This window comes from Mirounga angustirostris, unplaced genomic scaffold, assembly GCF_029215605.1.
Source record: "Mirounga angustirostris isolate CCGP_5_RB_7025 unplaced genomic scaffold, mMirAng1.0.hap1 SCAF_12, whole genome shotgun sequence".
NCBI lineage: Eukaryota > Metazoa > Chordata > Mammalia > Carnivora > Phocidae > Mirounga > Mirounga angustirostris.
In genome coordinates this window covers 22,781,544-22,804,131 of record NW_026991720.1, presented here as the reverse complement: position 1 = coordinate 22,804,131, position 22,588 = coordinate 22,781,544, and the positions used below count along the sequence as shown (strand labels likewise).

General features: G+C 42.5%; 2 protein-coding genes across 11 annotated transcripts in view; both read left to right on the top strand.

Moving 5' to 3' along the window:
* The window catches only part of AHCYL2 (adenosylhomocysteinase like 2), a 164,836-nt gene extending 149,662 nt beyond the window's left edge, over window positions 1-15,174 (top strand). For all 8 annotated transcript variants that reach the window (XM_064574966.1, XM_064574967.1, XM_064574965.1 and 5 more), the window contains 6 exons: window positions 1,916-2,010; window positions 8,235-8,333; window positions 10,028-10,096; window positions 10,203-10,281; window positions 11,556-11,676; window positions 12,105-15,174. In XM_064574966.1, coding sequence (XP_064431036.1) covers window positions 1,916-2,010; window positions 8,235-8,333; window positions 10,028-10,096; window positions 10,203-10,281; window positions 11,556-11,676; window positions 12,105-12,111 — 470 coding nt within the window. In that variant the 3' untranslated portion in view covers window positions 12,112-15,174. The remainder of the gene's footprint in view (window positions 1-1,915; window positions 2,011-8,234; window positions 8,334-10,027; window positions 10,097-10,202; window positions 10,282-11,555; window positions 11,677-12,104) is intronic.
* A 4,852-nt stretch (window positions 15,175-20,026) lies between these two features.
* STRIP2 (striatin interacting protein 2) overlaps window positions 20,027-22,588 on the top strand; it is a 52,954-nt gene continuing 50,392 nt past the window's right edge. For 2 of the 3 annotated variants that reach the window (XM_064574961.1, XM_045865206.3), the window contains exon 1: window positions 20,028-20,246. In XM_064574961.1, the coding sequence (XP_064431031.1) occupies window positions 20,118-20,246 (129 nt within the window). In that variant the 5' untranslated portion in view covers window positions 20,028-20,117. Of the gene's footprint in view, window positions 20,247-22,588 lie in introns of all 3 variants that reach the window. The other variant, XM_064574960.1, reaches the window with a different exon arrangement.

Sequence of the window (22,588 nt, the reverse complement as noted above, 5' to 3'; positions counted from 1 at the left end):
GTTGTATTAATTCCCAAAGAGGTAGATTGGAGTTTTAGAGGGGAATATGCAGAAATGGCTAGTTTCCTTGGACTGAGATACTTTGTCTTTATGGTGGGACCATAAACTGCTAGAACACTGGTTTTTATTTGTAATTATATTTTAGAGGGGGAAGATCAGAATATTTAAGAGTAAAAATATATTTGTAGCCACAGGGTGAGATGGGGACAGAGAAGAGGGACCATAAGAAACTGTTCTTGCTTCACATCAACCCCCTTATGTCTTTTTTTTATAGCTTTATTGAGATGTGATTCACAAACCATACATTTCACTCATTTTAAGTGTACCTTTCAGTATTTTCTAGCAAATCCACAGGATCATACAACCATCACCACAATCTAATTTTTTTTATTGAGATATAATTCACATACCATAAAATTTACCCTTTTAAAGTATATAGTTCAGTGGTTTTTAGTGAAGTTGTACAATGTCTGATTCCAGAAACTTCATCACCCCAAAAAAGAAATCCCATACCATTAGCAGTTAGTCCTCATTCTTTCACTCTACCTTTACTCCAGCCCTATGCAACCATTAATTTCTCTGTTTCTATAGATTTGCCTATTTCATATCAATGGGCTCCTACAGTATGTGGTCTTTTGTGACTGGCTTTTTTCACTTAGCATAGTGTTTTCAAGGTTCATCCATATGGTAGTATGTGTTGATATTTCATTCCTTTTTACTGCTGAATTATATTTCATTTTAAGGATAATACCACATTTTGTTTATCAGTTCATTGGTTGGTAGACACTTGGGTTGTTTTCACTTTTTGTCTATTTTGAATAATGTTGCTATGAACGTTGTGTACAGTGTTTTTCTGCAAACATGTTTTCCATCATCGTGAATATTTACCTACCTATATATTCCTAGGAATTGCTGGATCATATGATGATAACTCTACTTTTAATATTTTGAGGAATTGCCAAGCTTTTCCAAATAGATGGCACCATTTTACAATCCCACCAAGAATGTATAGGGGTTACAATTTTTCCACATCCTTGCCAACACTTGTTATTGTCTGTTGTTTAGTATAGCTGTCCTAGTAGGTGTGAAATGGTGTTTCACTGTGGTTTTGTTTTTTCAAGATTTTTATCCAAATAATCTCTGCACCCAATATGGGGCTCAAACTCACAACCCCAAGATCAAGAGTCACACACTCCACCAATTGAGCCAGTACACTCCTCATTGTGGTTTTGATTTGCATTTCCCTAATGACTAATAATATTGAACATCTTTTCATGTACATATTGACACATCTTTTGTACTTCTTGTTTTGAGAAATGTCTATTCAGATCCTTTGCTCATTTTTAAATTGGATTATTTGCCTTTTTATTATTGAGTTGTAAGAGTTCTTTATAAATTTTGGATACAAGTCCCTTATCAGTTATATGATTTGCAAATATTTTGTCCCATTCGTGGGTTGTCTTTTCATTTTCTTTTTTTTTTTTTTAAAGATTTTATTTATTTTTTAGAGAGCGAGTGAGCGAGAAACAGCATGAGAGGGGAGAGGGTCAGAGGGAGAAGCAGGCTCCCCGCTGAGCCGGGAGGCCGATGCGGGACTCGATCCCAGGACCCTGGGATCATGACCTGAGCCGAAGGCAGACGCTTAACCATCTGAGCCACCCAGGCGCCCGTCTTTTCACTTTCTTGATTATATCATTTGCAGCACAAGTTTATTTTTTCTTTGGTTGCTTGTACTTTAGGTGTTATATCTAAGAAACCATTGCCTAACCCAAGAACACAAAGATTTATTCCTATGTTCTCCTAAGAGTTTTATAGCTTTAGCTCTTACATTTAGGACAAGTTAAATTTCACATATGGTGTGAAGTAGGGGTCCAACTTCATTTCTTTTCATGTGGATATCTCCTCTATTTTTAAGGTAACAAGAATGTGGTAACCAGAGAGCACTTGGACCGTATGAAGAATAGCTGCATCGTTTGTAACATGGGACATTCCAACACAGAGATTGACGTGGTAAGATTAAGTAACTCATTATTGGGGGCTTTTTTTCTCTCCTTCCCAAGAAATATAAACTGGAAGAGGAAAGAGAAGAGTCACCAGCCATCCTAAACAGGAGTGTCCTAGCAGAACTGTCCACAGTCTGTTCACTTACTAGCCCTATGATCTGTGCTTATGGATACCATAAAGCTTCTTCATCTCAATCATTTCAAATGATGATTTTCTTCCACTCAAGCTTGATACCTACTTACACTATAAGCCATTTTATCTATTGCTTTGGTTCTCTGATTTGATTATATATTCACCCTAAAATTATCCAATCCAACATAACACTTGGTCCTACTACATCGCCCAAGTAATAGTTAATAGAAGTATTATTTATTTCTTTTCAGACTTACCAAAGTATCTCTCAGTTTGACTTTCACTCTGGTTTTAAATTTTTATGGCATTTTTCTGGCACAACTGTATTTCTCTCTGGGTAAATGGCTCAAGCAAAGCATGCTTTCATCTGCCCTGAGGGCTGCTCTGATTGAGCTTCAGCATTGCCAGGTAAGGATCAGTTGATATATTGAGAGTCTGTTGGATAATATCTATTTTAAATGGTTTCTCTTTTTAACTGTGCTCTATTCTTCTGTTATTAAAAATAGCTGGGAAAACAACCTAGCAAAGCCTACTTCTACCCCTGAGCTTTCTGAGTGGCATGCTCCATTACTTTTGTCTTATCAGATTATTTTCCTTCTAATGAATAATTTCTTTTTTTCAGTATTGAAATTTAAATACCGAATGGTTTGGTTTGTTTTTTTTTTTTTTTTTTTGGTTAAGTTTCACTTATGTGCCATACTGCCCTTTTACTAAATAGTCAAAGATATTAATATTTCTAAAACTGTCTAGCACATGATTGTCCTTTTCCAAATTAATCTGCTTAGAGAGCCCCCAAATGGGAAAAGCTTAAGGGAAATAGTCATGCTCTGATATCTAAAGAGAAATCTTCTGAGTAAGGGAAGGGGGAAGGAATTTTCTCTCCTAAACCCTTCAGCTCTTAAATAAAAACAATTCCAAATGTAATTGTGTAATTTTTATATTTTTACTTTATCTCATTTCATCCTCTTGACGATCCCACAAGGCATTATTCTTATTCCCGATTTTCAATTGGAAAACCAAGAACTTAAGTCCAGTGTTCAGTCATATACATTGATTCAAAAATGAAATTGGAGCACAAAATTAAGGTTTTTTTTACTTCCAGTCCAGTTTTTGTTTTGTTTTGTTTTCCTGTACATTGTACTATTACCTCCTCATGATTTCTAGGTAAGCTTTGAATTGTGATGGTAATCGGTCCTCTAAAGCAATCCAGACATAAGTAATCTCTCAGGATAAAGGCTAGGAGACTCCTCTACCTTCAATCATAAATATTTATTGTGTGATTGCTATATGCCAAGTGCTGTTGTAGATGCTTGGAGTCAGTGAACAAAACAGGCAAAGATTCCTGCCCTCAAAGAGCTTATATTTTAGAGGAGCTTGAGTAGCCATGTGGATTTTTAGGTGAAAAACATTTTGTGAACAGTCAGAGCAAATGCCCTAAGGCAGGAGTGTACCTAGTCTGTTTGAGGATCAGCAATGAGGCCAGTGTGGTTGGAGCAGAATGAACATGGGTCAGGGAAGAGTGGAAAATAAGGTCAAAGAAGGAATGAGCCAGATCTTCTGGGGTCTCATAGGCCATTGTAAGAACTCCTGATTATAGTCTGAGAGAAATAGGGTGCCATTGCCAGATTTGTAATAATCTGACTTCAATTTTAAAAGGATGACTTTTATTTTAAAAGGAAAAGGATCACCCTGGCTGCTGTGTTGGTACTAGACCTAGTTTTGCAGGTATTGCTAGGGAGCTCCCTATATCTGGCACCAGCACTAGCCAAGGCGCTCTTTGTGCTCTTCTTTGCACAAGGTATATGACTAAACTAAATGATCCAGAAAGGGAGAGGCTCAGAAGGGCTTCCGAAAAGTTAAGTTACTCAACCTTTGGTGATAGTGTCACAGGACATAGAAAATGAAATTTAAGGAAATAGCAAACTCAACTAATAACTGAAACCAGAATGTTCATTCACTATTTAATTTGTATTGATGATTGGTCTGTTCTGTGCTGAGTATTTATTGGCTGAAGAAATAGTGAAGAACATCCCTGCTCTTGTGGCACTTATATTCTAGTGCAGGACACAGACAATAAACAAATAGTTTCATCAGTTAGTGCCTAGTATTGAAGAAAAACAGCAAGGTGGGGACATTGAGAATGATATTTTAGTTAAGGTGATCAAGGAAGGTCTCTTTGAGGAGATAACATTTGAACAAAATGAGTTGAAGGAATAAGCCATCCGAGCATTCTATTCAGAGAGAATGGTGTGTAAAAGACGCTAAGGTAGAAAAGTGCTTGATGTTTGAGGAACAGAAAAGAGGCCATTGTGGCAAGAACAGAATGGTCACAGGGATGAGAATAAGAGGCAGCTAAAGGAGGGTAGTGGGTTATGTAGGTGTTTGTAGGCCACAATGAGGACTTCGGATTTTATTCTGGTTATAAGGAAAGCTGTTGGAAGCCATTCCATGGGCGCCTGGCTGGCTCAGTCAGTAGAGCACACAACTCTTTTTTTTTCTTTCTTTTTTTTTTTTTTAAAGATTTTATTTATTCATTCAAGACACAGAGATACAGAGAAAGAGAGAGAGCACGAGCAGGGGGAGAAGCAGAGGGAGAAGCAGGCTCCCCGCTGAGCCAGGAGCCAGACGTGGGGCTCGATCCCAGGACCCTGGGATCATGACCCAAGCCGAAGGCAGACGCTTAACCATCTGAGCCACCCAGGCGCCCCAGAGCACGCAATTCTTGATCTCAGTCCTGAGTTCAAGCCCCACGTTGGGCATAGAGATTACTTAAAAAAAGAGGAAGCCATTCCAATGGGAAAGTTTAGACCAGGTGACTGATAAAATCTGATTTGTTTTAACAGATTACTCTGGCTGTGGAATAAAGAAATCATTTCTGGAGCTTGAGTAGTGATAGGGGGCATAATAGGAGGCTCTCTCAGTATTTCCAGTGATAGAAGGTGGTAGCTCAGATGACGTGGGTAAGCAGTGGAGGTGATGTATTGTGAAGGTAGGGCAATTGGGATTTGCCAGATGGCTTGGATGTAGAGAGTGAAAAAGAAGAAAGTCTCTATAAGTTATCTCAGTGAAACGATGAAAGTGAATGATTCAGTAAATTTTTCCAGATATTTTTAGCAACCAAAAATGTAAGCGTTTTTAGCTTTTTGTAGTTTTTTTTGGTGTGTGGGAATTTATAGTTTTACCTAACCTTGAGATGTTGACTGCTGCATTTCTAGAAAGGAGTATCTCGTCAAAAGAGTTGGTCATTTAGAAAACTGCAGTTTTTTCTGAGAGATATTAATGCTATTACTACTTAGGGAACCTGTGATAGGGATTGTGCTCTTAGCTGCCTTTTGGCCATGTCTTTCTTTCACATGTTTCCTTTTCTCTTGAAAACAGACCTGCCTACCCATATGCATCACATAGATGGCCAGTGTGATTGTAAGCTTCACAATTCAAGTGGCTAAACCATTATGTATACATACTTTAAAAGTTTTTGCCAGCAAAAGAATTAGAACCTGGGACTTGCTATTGACTCTGCACTTTGCAGGACTAGAACCACAGTTGTTCTCCCTGAAAAAAATTGATATGCACTATCCAAAATCATATAATACCAGTTTGTGCAAGCTAATTATTTACAGTGAGATGTACCCCTTGTTTGGGAACACAGTCACAATAAGGAACCTTTTTCCTGGTAGATTGCTTAGTGATTATAAATCAACAGAAAAGACATTGGGATGTTTTTAAGAGAATTTTTTTAAGATTTATTTATTTATTCGAGAGAGAGAGAATACATGTGCAGGGGGAGGGGCAGAGGGAGAGGGAGAGGGAGAAAGAATCTCAAGCAGACTCCGTGTGGAGCTGGACTCAGGGCTGGATCTCGTGACCCTGAGATCATGACCTGAGCCAAAATCAAGCATCGGGTGCTTAACTGACTGAGCCAACCCAGGCACCCCCTTTAAGAGAAATTCTTACAAAACTGTGCTGGTCATAGGAAATCCTTCTCTCAAGAAGTGTAACTGTCCGATAAACTTACTAGGTTATGGGAGCTGCCTGGACAGTGCTAGAGATAATGTGACTTAGTTCCTCTTCAAACCCTGTTTTAACTGACCTCAGGTCTTTTGCTAGCAGCACAACCATTCCAGTGTTCCAGCACACTGCCTCAACAAAGCATTGATCATTTTATGATGTTCATAAGAAGTGTCCCTTCTTTGATTCCACCATATCTTTTTCTCCCAGGGAAGACTTCCTAAGACAGAAGACTCCTTTTATCATGGTGTCACCTTTTTACTCCCAATCACCAAGATTGCTTGGCCTCTGGAAGATTAAGAGTGTGAGACACTAAGAACCTGAACTACTTTAAATACCAGTGTGACCAAGCAATATCTTTTGGCTCTACATGGTTATTGCCCTCCATGTTGTTATTTCTAAAGGCTAAGGGATTTACTTTGTATATCCTTAACTTCCCAAAGTGGTCTATTTGTTTAAATTCTTTTTAAACAGTGTTTATTTATAAAAAAAATCTTAATTCTAACTTTAAAGTAATACTTGCTTAGTATAAAAATTCAAGCAAGGTAAATATGTTTAAAGAAGGAAGTAGAACATTTACAAAATTGGGGTTCTAGTATATTGTTCTGCAACTTTATTTTTTCACTTAACAATAATGAATGGTTTTCATGTTAACGCATACAGATCTACTTTTTTTATATAAGAATTGCATAATATTCCATTGTATGAGATTCTCTGGATTTACTTAGCCATTCCCTTATTAAATTACATTTTTTGCTATTATAAATAACACTGGATTGAACATTCTTGGGCACTTACAATTCTGAACTTGAGCAAGTGTTTCTATAGGATGGAGCCCTAAAGGTGAAACTGGTCAGAGATTAAGTACATATAAAAATATGTTCGCTACTACCAAATTGCTCTTTAGATAAAGATTGAATGAAATTATGAAACTTGAAATCTCAAGACATTTTCTATTTCTCATCTACCTAATAAAGAAATGGTCTAGATCATTAATATAGTCCTAAATATACTGAAATATAATTATGTCTGTCTTTCCCACTAGATTGGTAATGAAAAGATGATACAGTCCCTGTCCATAAATAGCTCACAGTCTAGTAGAGGAGTCCACAGTCTCATCTATAATAGTGTCCTTTACTACATTGCCTGGAATAAATATAATATGTACTCAGCAAATGATTATTGTATAACTAAAGTGTTTCTCTATTTGTCTGAAAACTGCTGTTTGGCAGAACTTCTCAATTTTACCAACTGAGCCAATGGATGGTTTCAGAATATGGACTCCCTTTCTATTTTAGGCATGGCCTACTGGAAGAAGGAAGTTGTTATCTTAAGTCTAAACCCTGTGACTGTTACTTGATTGCTGCTGTTAATAAACTTAACATTTCTTCTCTTGTTCTCGGAATATATACAGAAATGGAAGGAGGGTGAGCTGTTGGGAGCTTTACTCTGCCATTAAGCATTTCTCTAAAGGCTACCTCACATTTGCACTTAGGTCACGAAGCTTCTGTAACTTTAGGGTGACCCACTGTCATTGAGAAGGTGGAACCTGGGACATGAGGACATGAAGGCAGAACCTTGGGCCCCAGCATGCTATATTTAGGACAACCAGCCTTCTCTAACAAATCCCACTTAGCTCTGATCCTTCTTTTTTCTGTTTCTCTTCAGCACTTATGTATTCTGTTTGCTCTGTATTAATTTGCACTTGTTTGCATGTTGCTTTATAAGTATTTTAAAGGCTTTTTCCCCCCTCACATATGCATTGTTTTGTGTCCCCAGCTAAAGTATGAGCTTTTTGAAGGCAGAAACCATGTCTGTGGTTTCTTTTGTATTTCCCATAGCACCTTATACTGTGCTTAGCAGTACACTCTATGTTGTGGAATGACATCCTGAGTGATCCCTTCCTGGCTGGGCCTAAGATTAAATTCCCCGAAATGGAACAGTCCTAACCAACCCGGGACAGGTATTCTCCGTCTGGCATGTTGGTTGCTCCTTTCAACTTGCTATTTGAAATGGCTCCCTTCAACATCTTTCCATCCATGCAGTGGGACAAGTCATGGCTGATGATGTGCTTGCTGTATGTGTTCCAGGCAAGTCTGCGGACACCAGAACTGACCTGGGAGCGAGTGAGATCCCAAGTTGACCATGTAATATGGCCTGATGGCAAGAGGATAGTATTGCTGGCAGAGGTAAGACCTGAGACTGGTAAGAGAAATTCACCCCTGGCAGGAGAGACTGCAATACCCAGGTCCCCTCCTCCACATGTTCTCTTATATTTTCAGCTCCTCTTTAGCACAAGCTGAACTACTTTACCACTGGATTTTACATCTAATTGTGAAGGATCTTTTCATTCAGCAATTAAGAAACTATTTTGGTTCCTTACTTTTCACCAATTATCTTGTCTCTCTGTGTCACTCCAAAGGTTGAGTCAGATAATGACTATTACTGTGGAAGAATTAACAGATAGAACCAATGCCACTTTGACTGATGCTTATAAAGAGATAATGTCATTTGTGGGATGACTTAATCAGTAAGCACAAAGCAGATATTCCTGACAGTTACTAAACTGTCTTAGGCAAGCTCTGGGAAGGTCCTGTCTTTGCTGATAGATTCCATGTTTTTGAGTGACCATTCCTCTGAATTGAGCCAGATGTGTAGTAGGTACCCAGCTATATATGGGTTGTGTGATTAATATTTCCCCATCCTCGCTTCTTCTGGCTCAGACTTATTCTTCATTTTCATTCCACTTAGCCTTCCATGTCAATGTTTGGCCACTTTTCCTTTCTTGAAAGCTTCTCTTCCCTAGTCTTAGATTCCTGACAGCAATATTGATGTGCCCCCTGTTCTGACCTTGATAGTTTCTCTTCTTTGGAGAAAGATACCAAAATAACAAGAGATTAGTAATACTTTCCTCGAGTTTTGATATTCTGTCAGTTTTCTTTCCTTTTTTTTTTTTAAGTAAAGAAACTGAATATGAAAATGTAAACGATAATACCATCTTCACCTAGAGACCCTTAAATTTATGTTTGAGTATCCTTACTGTTCTCTTTCTCTTTTTTCACCTTATTCCACCTTCTCAAATACTTTAGGGCATCTGTAAAGGGACTGGATTATTTCTTCACAAGAAAGGAGTGTATACCAGGGAAGGGATGGGCAGGTTGTTAAATATTCATTAATTGCTTTGGTATCAGCCAGCTGTCTGGTGACTTGTTTCCAGTGGCCCTGGGAGGTCCCATCTAGTAATTTTGGTGACAAAAGCAAGCACCACAGTTGGTTTTGGCTACTATGTTTGAGCAAAAAAAGTGGTCAGGCTTCCTGGGAAACAAAATAGGAAAGGATAACATTCTCCAGTAGTCTCTACCTCTTGTATTCTCTGAGTCACCCAGTAAAAATACAAGGATACCCTTGAATTCAGGAGAACCAAACTAAGGAAGAAGCACAGAAATCATCACAGCTTCCTAAATCCAAAAGTATCTCCCCTCACAACCTGGAGGTGTTGCCCTTGGATTTGACTACATCCTTGTTTACAACAGTCTTCCAAAGGAATGCCAATACCTCAGAAGGAAGATATTCTGTTGTAGAAAGTAGAAAATTCAAGAGAAATATGCCCTTCCTTGGCATAAGCCTCAGTATCATGTGACCATCTCTATCCCTTTTTACATAATCCCAGAGATCTTTTATCTATTACCTTCATCAAATTTTCCAGAATTTTTTAATTCCACTTAAATGTCAATCAATTCATTCCTATTTATTGAACCCCTGCTTTTTATCCAGCAATGGTAGTTGTGAGGTATTTGGAAAATGGCAGTTGTGCTCGTCCCTCACTCCTCAAAGGCTAGAGACTTTGTCCTAACCCATCTGTGTCTTAACCCTTGCTCTCTAGGGCCGTCTGCTGAACCTAAGCTGCTCCACAGTGCCTACATTTGTGCTCTCAATCACCGCTACTACTCAGGTAGGGCCACCAGAGGGGGAAAGCAGTGGGCTGGAAAGGGTCATTAGACCATCAAGGTTTCACTTGATATTATGGCACATCAGCATCCATCTCTCTGCTTTTCTAGGCTCTTGCCTTGATAGAGCTTTACAATGCTCCTGAGGGTCGTTATAAGCAGGATGTCTACCTGTTGCCCAAGAAAATGGGTAAGCATGTGCTCTTCCATCCCCATCCTTAACAAAGTAGTTCAGAGTCAGAGGCTAAATGAACTTTGGGGCGCTAAATTTCTTATGGATAGGGAGAAAAAATGATGTCTGTATCTTCCAAAGTAGGAGCTAGGATTCCTAGGTTCCCTTCCTAGTGGATTTATCACATTTTCCACATGAGTTGCCCTATTGAAATCATTACATATTGCTATGACTTGGTTTACCTGCCTGTGAATTTTAAGGATTTTCTGTCTTAAAGTATCTTATATGCAAGAACCTCAAAGGAGAAAAAAATCTTCCCCTAACAAAGAGGACTCATCTTCTACCTTGTGACATCTGACTTATTCCATTTCTAGGCTGCTACATAGCCCCTTCCAGACTTTCCTCAGACCAAGAAAACTTCTCATACTACATCTTCTCACTCTGACCTCATTGTCCAGGCCAAAGGAAAGACTGCATAGCTTCTGTTAGACTAGTTATGTGGGTGTTTCATATAAGAGAAACGTTAAACTGTCTTGAACTTTTAAAGAACCTGCCTCAAGCACCTGAACTAATGCAGTGTGTTTATAAACTCCTGAGGCAAAGATCAGAGAATAAATCAGCTTCTAGTTTTGTTCTGCTTTAGCCCTAGATGCATAGCAACTGTTAGAAGTTGACATATTTTCCCTTTAATATATCCTTTGGAAGGATATAAAAGAAATAGAACAGTCTGTTTTGACTGAATGTATAATAAAGTTAGGAAGACCAAACAAATACTTAGAAAATTACATGAAATTCTGAATAATATGTATTCAGGTAATAGAATGTAAACAGAAACCCATAAGAACTAAGGGTACTAAAAGCAAAGCAAACAGTGTAGTGTCATTATTAGACATTCCTTTCCAATATCCTCAGGTGTTTGTTTTTCAGAGTAACCCGAAGTATAGAGTGTAAGGCAGAAGTGAAGTTCAAGTTTCCCATTTTTTAGTCCCCTGCTACCCCATCCTTTTAGATGCTAAGGACTATTGCTTCTTTCATATCTCCCTTTCTGGGGAGAAGGAAAGCTTCAAGGACGAGACAGCTAGCAAAAAAGAAGTGTTCTGGCTTTGAAAAACACTTGGCTTTAAACTCAAGCAGCTACTCCTTAGAATTCTGGGCCAGTGAGCCAGTTGAGCATTTTTCTTTCAGTTCTGGGAATTAGAAGGTATCTTCCAACTTTTTAAGGCCTAGCCTGGAGAGAACAGCAAGACAAGACGCACGAATGTTTACACCAGGGCTTCTGTGGTCTGTTCCAGATGAGTATGTGGCGAGCCTACACCTGCCCACTTTTGATGCCCACCTGACAGAGCTGACGGACGAACAGGCCAAGTATCTGGGACTCAACAAGAATGGGCCCTTCAAGCCTAATTACTACAGGTGCCTTGCCGCCACCCTCCCCCCACCCGCCACCCCGAAAACAGGGAAGCCTGGGTAGAAAAGAGCTTTCTGCACTGGAATTGGACTTTGCATCTTTCACATTTACACGAACTCAGGAAAATAAATCTACTCCCCCTCACTGCCACCCCAAAGGACTCTTTGAGGCCTTCTCCAGACACTACATAGTGTTCCCTTTTCTGAATTTGCCTTTTTCCATTTCATCTTCTTGATACGACTTTTACCTCTTTATGGAGAAATACTGGTCTTTTTCACTGATGTGAAAAAGCACCTCCATGTATCTGCCCTCATCCTACACTCCAGAAAAGTCCCTGCCTCCCTGCTGCTATATACCTTTAGGTGGGCTCTTCATGTCCCAGCATCCTCACAAACTGATAACATCACAGTCTCATCTTTCTTTCTCCCTCTAGGTATTAAGTTCCTGTAATTCAAGCCAGAAGAAGTTTTAAGGAATAGAACTCCAAGTCTTTTCTCCACTCCTATACAGGAAAGAACCCAGCAAGCTGCTTCTCCAATCAGCTGCCCGCCGTGCTCACCCTATATGTTAGGTTATTTATTTATTAAAATCTAGAATCCTGTGCCTGTTGCCTTGGCCCAGAGTGTGGTTACTGCCCTGAGGGCTGTGAGAGCCACAAAGGACAGGCTGAGGAAGGAAAGATATGGGGTAATCCTTCCCAGTGCATCTTCTGCACCATTCCCCATTGACTTGGAATCCTCAGCAGTGGTCATTTGTCTCTTGTCCAGGTTCAGGAGTTAGTCCAGGGATTCCAGACTCCTTGTTCTCTGGAGTTTTCTGGAATAAATTTTCAGCAGCGGCCTTTCTCAGCTTTGGCCCTTCCCCAGGTGAGGCCTTTTGGAAGCCACTGAATTAACATGGCCTGGGTTCCCAGCCTTGACCATCACTATCACTGCCTTCTTTATAAAATGACTAGGAAGGATGGAGTGTTATGGCTTCAGCAAGCTACACCAAGAACTTAGCTATGCCTGTGCTTACTGGGAGTCTCCTTCCTTACCCAGGATCCCTTTCTTCCTTGAATATTCACGTCTGTTTTAACACTTTCTGGTTCCAAGAGGAATGTGCCTCCATTATTTCCTCAGCAGCTCTGGTGTTTGTTAGACATTTTTTTTTTGCCATCTTTGTAACCCACCTCACCTCTGCCCAGGAGGTGAGGGCCAGCCCCACTGGGGCCCATAGTTTTACTTGTCATTTAAGTGAACAGTTTCCCGGGAAGTTCCCTCTAGACTGGCACTGTCTCAGAAAAGGAGAGCTTGTTGTGAAACTCTGCTTCCTGAAATTTCCTCTTATTGCCTAAACTGCTTTTGAATATGAGCAGGGAAAGATGTACTTTCCAATGGATTTGGGAGTATAGGGCTTTGGAAGTGGTACAGGCCAATCAGGTCCACAGCCTGACATTCTAAAGAAGCAGAATATATTTGTTTGTCTCCTGGGAAGGGCTTTGCAGCTTAACTGGCTAAGCTACACAGAGATGACACTGTAAACTGTGTCCAGATGATTAAAGCTAGTTTGACTAGTTTGAACCTCCTCAGACATTCATTTCTTTGGCAATTGCCATTGATGAAACTGACATCTGGTGTCTCTGACTTAGTCTGTGGTTTTTCTTCTCTACTGGGATATATTTTTATATTCTTACCTCTTCCATCTTAGGATTCTATATTTCAGAGGTGGTTTCTTGAGTAACTCCAACATTACAAAAAACTAGTAATGTGAGCAGCCTGAAATTTTATGTCCCACGTAAGAGTTGGATACCTTTTGGAGGGAGACTGACCTGTTGGTCTTAACGGTTTCATTGGGACCAGACTGGTTCTAAGAGTTAAAGTCTGGAGTGGCCCTAGAAATCCTGAATGAAGCGAGTCTCTTTCCCACCTGACAACCTTCTTTAACACTCTCAGGTCTGTTTGTTTGTTTGTTTCTTTTCCCATTTTTTTTCCTACCCTGGTCTGCCTCATAGTCTCACGACCAAGGTGACTCAAGGAAACACCACCAGACCACCCAGGATCACTATAACCTTACCACCCTGATTCTCCTCTCCTACCTCCACCTTCTTCAACTTCTCCTGGTCTTCACATATACTTTCAGAGCTAGTCTGGAAGTGACCTTCCTTTTGAAGGTAGGGAGGTGGGCTTTGGGTAAATGGCTATTTGCCTCATTAAATAGTATATAGCCTCAGCCCATAACGTCTGGTTCCTCAGAGGCTGTATGTCTTAGCACATACTGGAAAAGTGCCACATACACGGCTATATTCTTTCATGAGAAAGATCATAAATGCTGAAAATTCCACTAGGCCACTCAGTTCTTCCTTTTGCCTACCCAGTTCTGAGTTTTGTATTAATTAATTGGATCTCTTTTGTACAAAGATACAGATCTTTGTAACTCATATCAAGGGCAGATTCCATTAGGCAGATATTTGAGCTCTAGCCTGTTATGTTCTTAAGCCAAAAATCATAACCTGCTGTTTCTCAGTAAAGCCTGGCTTTCTGTGGAGGAGCATTACTACGTACTGATCCTGACAGAGCATACCCTGCCTTGCTATAGTAAAGAGACCCATTCCAAATAAAAAAGGAGCCACCTTAGGCCTCTAGGTTAGGTTGCCAATGTTGTTGCCCATGGTGAGGTATTTGCCTCTGAGTTTCAGATGACCTCTTTTCCTTTGTCTCTGGGGACCCCATGTCAGCAACCATTAAGAAGTAGGAGGCCCAGGCCTCCTGAGTATCTGGGTTCTACCTTAATGTTGGAATTTGGTCATTCCCTCTACCCTTGGAATCAGAACAAATGTATCTTCTTCCCTCAAGCTCTCACCTGAGATGCATCTTAGGTATCTGGAAACATGGGAAAGAAGACTAATTATCTGTTTGTATATGGCCCTGGCAGGTGGGGATACTTACTGTTTTCTCTACGATGAATTTGTGCTAGTTTTCAAGGTCTTTTTTGCCGTCTTAATGGAAAATCAGGGTTGGTTTTTTTTCTCATTAAAAAAGAAAAGAGGTATCTGGTCTACCTTCTGTCTGCCCTCCTACCTCCTCATCCTACCCTCCCGTATGAGCACGGTTCCCCATGGCCACATACTCCTGCAAAGCTTTTTTGCTGCTTGGCTTTTCTCTGAACAAATCTGAAATTGCTGCTCCTGTGGTTTTCTCAAAATTAACTTTGTCATGGTTTTAAAAAAAAAGAAATCAAAATGCATTGTTGCATTATGCTTTTTTAATAAAGGAAAATTACGGAAAGAAAATAGGCAACACCAGCAAATTCTACATAGACGATAAACTAAACTATATATATAATATATATATTATATATATAATCATCTAGTTCTCATTGTCATCTTACTGAAAGGAAATAAAACCTCTAAGGATCGCCATTTCTGAGAGGCTCTTGGAAATCTTTATGTCTAAGTGATTGTATTAGATCAGCAATAATGACTATGTAATCTCAAAAGATAAATAAAATATTCTTAAAATGGATTCTTGTCTTGAGAGTATTCCTTGCTTCTGTGAACTACGAATTCAGAGATGAGAGATGTTTCTGGGCAAAGGGCTGGAGAGCCTGCTGCAGGGCAAGGATGTAAAAAGCATCTTACCAATAGGCTACCAAAAGCAGCTACCAATAGGCATGTTTAAATGGCCTTAGCGGGCGCCTGGGTGGCTCAGTTGGTTAAGCGACTGCCTTCGGCTCAGGTCATGATCCTGGAGTCCCGGGATCGAGTCCCGCATCGGGCTCCCTGCTCAGCAGGGAGTCGGCTTCTCCCTCTGACCCTCCCCCCTCTCATGCTCTCTCTATCTCATTCTCTCTCAAATAAATAAAAAAAATCTTTAAAAAATAAAATAAAATAAATGGCCTTAGCCTTGGGTCCCTTATGCCATGGTGGGCCATTCCACTAATATCTTACCCCCAACCTGCCCCCTGGTTATGTGTGTAAAGAACCTGCTTTCTCAGAACCATCACCCTGGAGGGGCAACTAGGTGGCTCAGTTAGTTAAGCATCTGCCTTCGGCTCAGGTCATGATCCCAGGGTCCTGGGATCAAGCCCCACATCTGGCTCCCTGCTCAGCGGGGAGTCTGCTTCTCCCTCTCCCTCTGCCCCTCTCTGCCCCCCTGCTCATGCTCTCTTTCTCTCTCTCTGTCTCTCCCCACCCCACCACATGCACACACACTTTCTCAAATAAATAAATAAAATCTTTTAAAAAAAGAAAAGAAGCATCACCCTGGGGAGTTGTTCCTTTTCTAGTCTATTCCTTGGGCAAAGGAACAAAGCCTCAAACCGGCTTCAAATGGGAGTAGGACTGAGGACAGCTTTCAAGTCTCCTCTGGCAGATGCTTAACTAACCTGGGAGTTGAGAAGTATAGGCCTAAGGCAGAGAAACATCTGGTTCTAGGTCCCCCAAATCCTCTCTGTGCTGCCCTTAGCTGGAGAGCACAGGAAGCCAGAATCCATGGTTTGGGATTAAAGGGCTCTGACACCCAGAACCTGACTACATCCAACCAAATGGAAGAAATAATCTGGCAGAGTTTTGTCTCCAAGTCAGCTTTTGCCTGACTAAATCAGTAACTAGAAGATTAAATCCAACTGCCTCTTCTTTCTCAACTGCCAGTAGAGTGGCCATTTTTGAGTAGCTTTCTGATAGCCACCTTTCTTAGTTGACAGCCTAACCTAGTTCTTCCTGTATGCAAGATGTTTTCTTCCCTCTCAGAATCTTCTGCTACTTTGACTTGTGTTTCTCTAAACTAAGAGCTAAAATAGTCGGGGCAGTTGGTAATGGCTCAAAGCTGGTGCCACTCCAGTCGAGGAGATGGAGAATGCAGCGGCTAGCAATGAAGCCTGTGAGCCAGCTGGCAGTTTCACCCCCTTAGAGCAGGGCTTGAGTCCTCTTCTGTGAAAGATGGGCACTTGGGTGCCTGGGTCTTATTTTCAAGCTCATAGGGTAAGCCCTGACTACCAAGGGTTGTGCAATTTCTCTAGCTTGTGGTCTGTATGGAAAGAGATTGGACTTTGAGTCAGGCTCATTTGACCAGCTCTTCCATTTACAAGTTGTATAATTTGATATATATATATATATATATATATATATATATATATATATATATATATATATAATATAACCAACCACTCGGAGCCTTAGTTCTGCCTATGAAATGGTTAATGCTTGTCTCCTAGGGCAAGGATTTAAAGACCTGATTTAATTTTTAAAACGCTGCTCAAAAACCGGGCACACACCATGTGCTACATAAGCATCAATTCCTTATCTCAGTCTAGGGTCCCACAGCCTCTGTTGCCTGTGCCATTGATAGGAGAGGAAGATATTCTGTCCTTTTTCTACTACATCACCCTGGCTGCCCAACGTCCTCAAAAATTAAGTATTGTAAGACTTTTCTGCATCTTATTTTTAAGTGCTCTCTGTAACAGGTGCTCTCTATTTAATCCGGTATCTGACCTCCATGGATTAACGTTGAGTGCTTATATGGGGAAGAGGATATGTTCAGTCCTTGTAACTATACCTATTTATACCTCCAACCCTCTGCTAGCAGCCCCAAAATGCCTGAGTTTTGGGACAAGGAAAAGTGGTAGTGTTGATTTAAAAATAACTCACTACTGGAGCCATCTCTGCAAGGTGGAAAAACTTGTAGACTAGCCCCTAATTAGCTCCCAGCTATATATGTGGATGCCTCTGTGGTCAAGGGTATTGATGGCTATCACATCTTTGTTGACAAATACGCTTTAAAAAGTTCAGTGTGTGCCAAGTCCATGGCCTATAGTTTCAAAGGTCTCAGTTAGTCCGTGGTTTCTTGTTACCGATTCCAGGAATTGTTTTCCAGATGTCTTCTTCCTTATGACAAGCTCTGAAAGTCTGGGCCTATAAGGAGCAGACAAATGTCTGGTCTTCACTGTCTCCCATTCCACTGGGTTTTGGAAAAGATAATGGATTGAGGTCTCTTGTGTTGATTCTTTGCAATCTCCCTAACACCAGTTTTTCAAACCCCTTCTCTGAAAGTGAAGTCAGATGGAGCTCCAGGCTCAGCAATTGGCTTCGCATAGAGGCCAGAGGAGACTTGAAAGCTGTCCTCAGTCCTACTCCCATTTGAAGCCGGTTTGAGGCTTTGTTCCTTTGCCCAAGGAATAGACTGGAAAAGGAACAAAGCCTCAAAACTGGCCACTCCTATCTGCCAGCACTGTTTGAGAATCCTACTGATTGACTAGGCTCACAAAAGAAATACGAAGTTCTGGGCCTGTCAATCCTAGAACTCTGATTGTTAGGAGGATAGGAATTGGGGAGAGGAAGACAGAATAATTAATTCTTTTATTAAGAAACGCCAATGGGCTGTGCTGTGGCAGGTTTACCACACTGCAGCAGTGATGAGCTAGGCGTGGGTTGTGAATTTGAAAGCAGAGTGTGAATCTTAGAGTTTAACAAATATTACCCTGAAAAAAATTCCAAAATCAAATAGTTTAGGCCTTGAGCCATGGACTTCCTTGGAAATTCACATCAATTCAATTCTGTTAAACCAGTAGGTCTCAACTGCAGATTTTGCTCCTCAGGGAACATTTTGCAATATCTGGAGACACTTTTGGTTGTCACAACTTGGGGGAGGTTACTAATACTGACATCTAGTATGGAGAGGTCAAGGATTCCTACACGCATGGGACAGCTCCTTACAACAAATAACTTTTCAGTCAGTATTACAGAAACCCTGTGTTAAACATACACATAGGAGGTTTACAAAATGAACAAAACTTGGCCTTACTTTGAAGGAACTTATATTCAGTTTGCAGGGGATGGGAGAGGAAAGGGAAAATGGTTGGGTGGATACAGTAAGGAGATGTTGGGAATAGAAGAGAAAGGAACTGAGAAAGCTCCAAGGAGTTCTCTTTTTCAACTCTGCCTTGATCTGTCACCTACTGACTAGCACAGCAAAGTACGAGGGAGAGATATGGTTAAGAAAGAAACAGAGTTGGGGTGCCTGGTTCACTTAGTCGGTGGCACGTGCAACTCGTGAGCTCAAGATTGTAAGTTCGAGCTCCACGTTAGGTGTAGAGATTACTTAAAAATAAAATTAAAAAAAAAGTATTATTAAGAAAAGAGAGCTGTTCCTAAGATATAGGAAGGGGGAATAATTCCTTTCAGCCTCTTACTTTGGGGATATAGTAGAAAATATAAGAATTTTGAATCCAAGCAGACTTGGTATGACTCCAACACAGCCTGAGTGGGTTGAGAAGGGTCAAAGGAAGGCTTTCTGGAAGAGGAGGTAATAACGAAATAGAATCTTCACGGAACAATAGAAGTTAGCACTTAGAAGAGCAGAAAGTTTTTTCCAGAGAGAAAGAACTGCAAAGACACTGAGACAAGATAGAATATGATACCTTGGGAACTGCAAGGAGTAATCTCTGAGTCCTGGTTTTCTCAACAGTAATACAAGATTAGTGAAAACAACCTGTCAGAGTGAAATACCATGTGGTATCTGGAAAGTGTCTAGTGCAATGCCTGGAACAAAGTGGTAGCTCAACAATTCCCCCAATCCCACCCATTTTGTTCCACCCATGCCCCTCAGGCTGCTTGTTTGGGGCTTCTAATTACCAACACAGACAGCTTAAATATTTACTGTAAACCGCTTTTTATCGCCTCCTTTGTATCGAGCCCTTAGGAAGGATCTTAGAGGAATGAAGGAAAGGACTGGGGAGCAGGTGGGGGCTTGCTCTCCATTCAACATTTCTCCCTAGCTCACACCTGAGGAAGGTGCCCCACTTCGGAGGAGAAAGATGACTAGGAGCAGCTCTGAAGGGCGCCAGCAATTTCAGCGAAGTGAAAACGTCCCACCCGACCCCTCAACCCACCATCTCCCAGCCAAGCCCTCACTCCGGGCGGGAGGAGTTCTCAGAGAGCGGGTCCCTGGTTTCCTGCGGTGTCCCTGGCTACCCGGCGTTGCCACGCCTCCCCTGCGACTGACACGGGACTTGGGGCTTAATGCGGGAGCTGGGATAGAGGTCCGTGGTAATGGGGAAAGGGAGACTGCAGTGGAGCAAGAGGCGGAGACTAGAGCTCCCCCAAAAGGTCGCTATTTGGGAGGGAGTGAGTGCTGAGTGGGAAGCAAAAAGATAACCTGCCAGAACTCAAGGCCCCGAATTCGGGAGGTGGAGCCCGGAGCCTACCCCGGAGCCTAAGACTACCAGCCACGCCACAGGACTTAACAAAAAAAAAGGGAGGGTGGAAATCCCGTGAATGAGCCCCGCCCCCCGCCTCCTCCAAGTCCCGCTTCGAGCCGTCGAACAACCAATTGCGCTGCGGGGCGGGACTGCGGGGCAAGACCACAGCCAATAGCTGTTGGGGGCGGGGCCTGGCTCCCGGAGCGCGGTGGTCGGGTCGCCCCGGACAGAGAGCGCGGGGACGCTGAGGGAAGCCGCTGACTCGGGCCGCATGGAGGACCCCGCGGCGCCCGGGGCCGGGAGCTCGTCCACCAATAGCAACGGCAACGGCGGCGGCAAAGGGAAGCAGGCAGCGCCCAAGGGCCGGGAAGCGTTCAGAAGCCAGCGGCGGGAGTCGGAGGTGAGGAACCCGGAGAGCTTCAGTTGGGGCCGGGAGACGCCGGCGGGCTGGAAGCGGTGGCTAAGGTGATTCGGCCCGGTCCTCCTCCCCTTCCGGAGCCCCCGGTGCGCTCGGGGTCGCCCCTTGGAGCGGGCACCTGCGGCGTCCGCAGGAGCCTGGACTCTGGGCTCTGCAGCCTCTGATCCCTCTCTGCCAGTCTCCTGCCGCGGGTCGGGGGCTTCTTCGCCTTCTGGCCTCGCCTCTGGGGGCGCGAAGATGTAGCGCGATATCGAATATACCTGATACTTTTCAAATATGTATCTCACTTAATCTCAGCAGCCCCTTGAAGTGGGGATTCGTGTTTTAGATTTACGGGGGAAACGGGCGCCGCGGAGAGGTTAAGTGACTGGCCTGAGGGATGGGGGGGGGGGGGTGGCCCAAGCTCCGCCGCAGTGGAGAGGGGCGGGCGTGTGGGCAGCCGCCCCCCCAGCCCCGGGCTAGCGATCGGATCCAGATGTGCCCAGTGACGTCTGCGCTTCCCCTTCCCCCCGAGTGTTGTTGGCAGGCTTTTTAGGGAGTGCCTTCCACGGACCTCAGGACCCCTACCAGTAAGAGTTAATGAGACAGGATTCAGGCAGGGGCTGTACAGGAGGGAGTGGATGGAACTGTCCAGGATACAAACCCACAGATAGGAATATGAATGTTTCGGTCACTTCTTCTGAAAAGAAATGCTAACTAGGAGGATGAAAGGAGTGAATTATTAGTCCCCTACCCCCTCACCAGCCAGTTTCCATCAACTAGCCAAGAGTAGAATTGGATGTGAGTGGGGATCAGGAGAATAGACCACACACACACACACACACACACACACACACACACACACACACACAGAATAGACCACAAAATGTCAGATGTGGAAGGATCTGTAGAGATCATCTGTTTTAGCCCCTTGTTTTACAGAAGTAAGAGACAGAAGTTACTTGACCAGGAGCATACATCTGGCATAGTGGCCAGGAGCACCAAGCTTTGAGGTCAGTCAGACCCGGTTTTGAATCCTAGCCCTACCATTTACTGTGTGACTTTTGGCAAATTGCCAAACCTCTCTGAGCTCATTTCTTCATCTGTAAAATGAGGTTAATACTACCTACCTCAGAAGGTTGTGATAAAGCCAAGTGAGATAACTGAATGTCAAATGTTTAATTCAGTTCAGGCACAGGGCATGTAATTGGTCAGTACATACAGTAGCTCACAGGGCCAGAGCTGGTACTAGAAGCCAGGTCTAACTTGTCCCAGCAATGGTTTGCCATTTGAAGTATATCACAGTTTCCAAAGGGATTTCATATATGTTTTCCATTTTGATACAGACAAGGAGGAATCCATCACATTTTCTAAAAAAGAGAAGTGGAGGAGATGAAAAGACTGGCCCAGAGTCACACCACCTTTTGGAGGCAGAGATCAGCCTTACTGTCTTGCTAGCTAGATTAGGGTTCTGTCCACATCATCTCCTTCCCTGCCTCAATATGAATCTGGCCTTGGGGCGCCTGGGTGGCTCAGTTGGTTAAGCGACTGCCTTCGGCTCAGGTCATGATCCTGGAGTCCCGAGATCGAGTCCCACATCGGGCTCTCTGCTCGGCAGGGAGTCTGCTTCTCCCTCTGACCCTCCTCCCTCTCATGCTCTCTGTCTCTCATTCTCTCTGTCTCAAATAAAAAAAAAAAAAAAAAAAAAAATCTAAAAAAAAAAATATGAATCTGGCCTTTTATTTTATTTATTTAAGATTCATTTATTTATTTTAGAGAGAGAGAATCCCCAAGCAGACTCCCTGCTGAGCATGGAGCCCCATGCAGGGCTCTATCCCATAACACATGAGATCACCACTGGAGAGGAACCCAAGAGATGGATACTCAACCCAGGCACCCCTGAATCTGGTGTTTTAGGGCACCCTGTGCCTCATTCCCCCATAGAGACATTGTTCTTGCTTAAATGTATTTTTGGGGGAGAGATGGTGGGTCATTCATTGATTCAAAAATTATTGAGTCCTTCCTACATGCCCAGCACTGTTTAGGTGTTAGGAATACAGTGGTGAACAAGACAAGGTCTTTGCTCTGTGGAGCAAACATTCTAGTCAGGGTAGAGAGACAGACAATATGCAAGTAAATAAAATAATTGGTTTCAGAATGAAACCAATTTGGGGGGAATTAAAACTGAAGTAGGAGGGGTGCCTGGGTGGCTCAGATGGTTGAGCAGCTGCCTTCGGCTCCGGTTGTGATCTCCACGTCCTGGGATCGAGCCCCATGTCAGGCTCCCAGCTCAATTTGCAGCTTCTCCTCCCTCTCTTCTCCCTCTCCCTCTGCCTCTGCCCTTG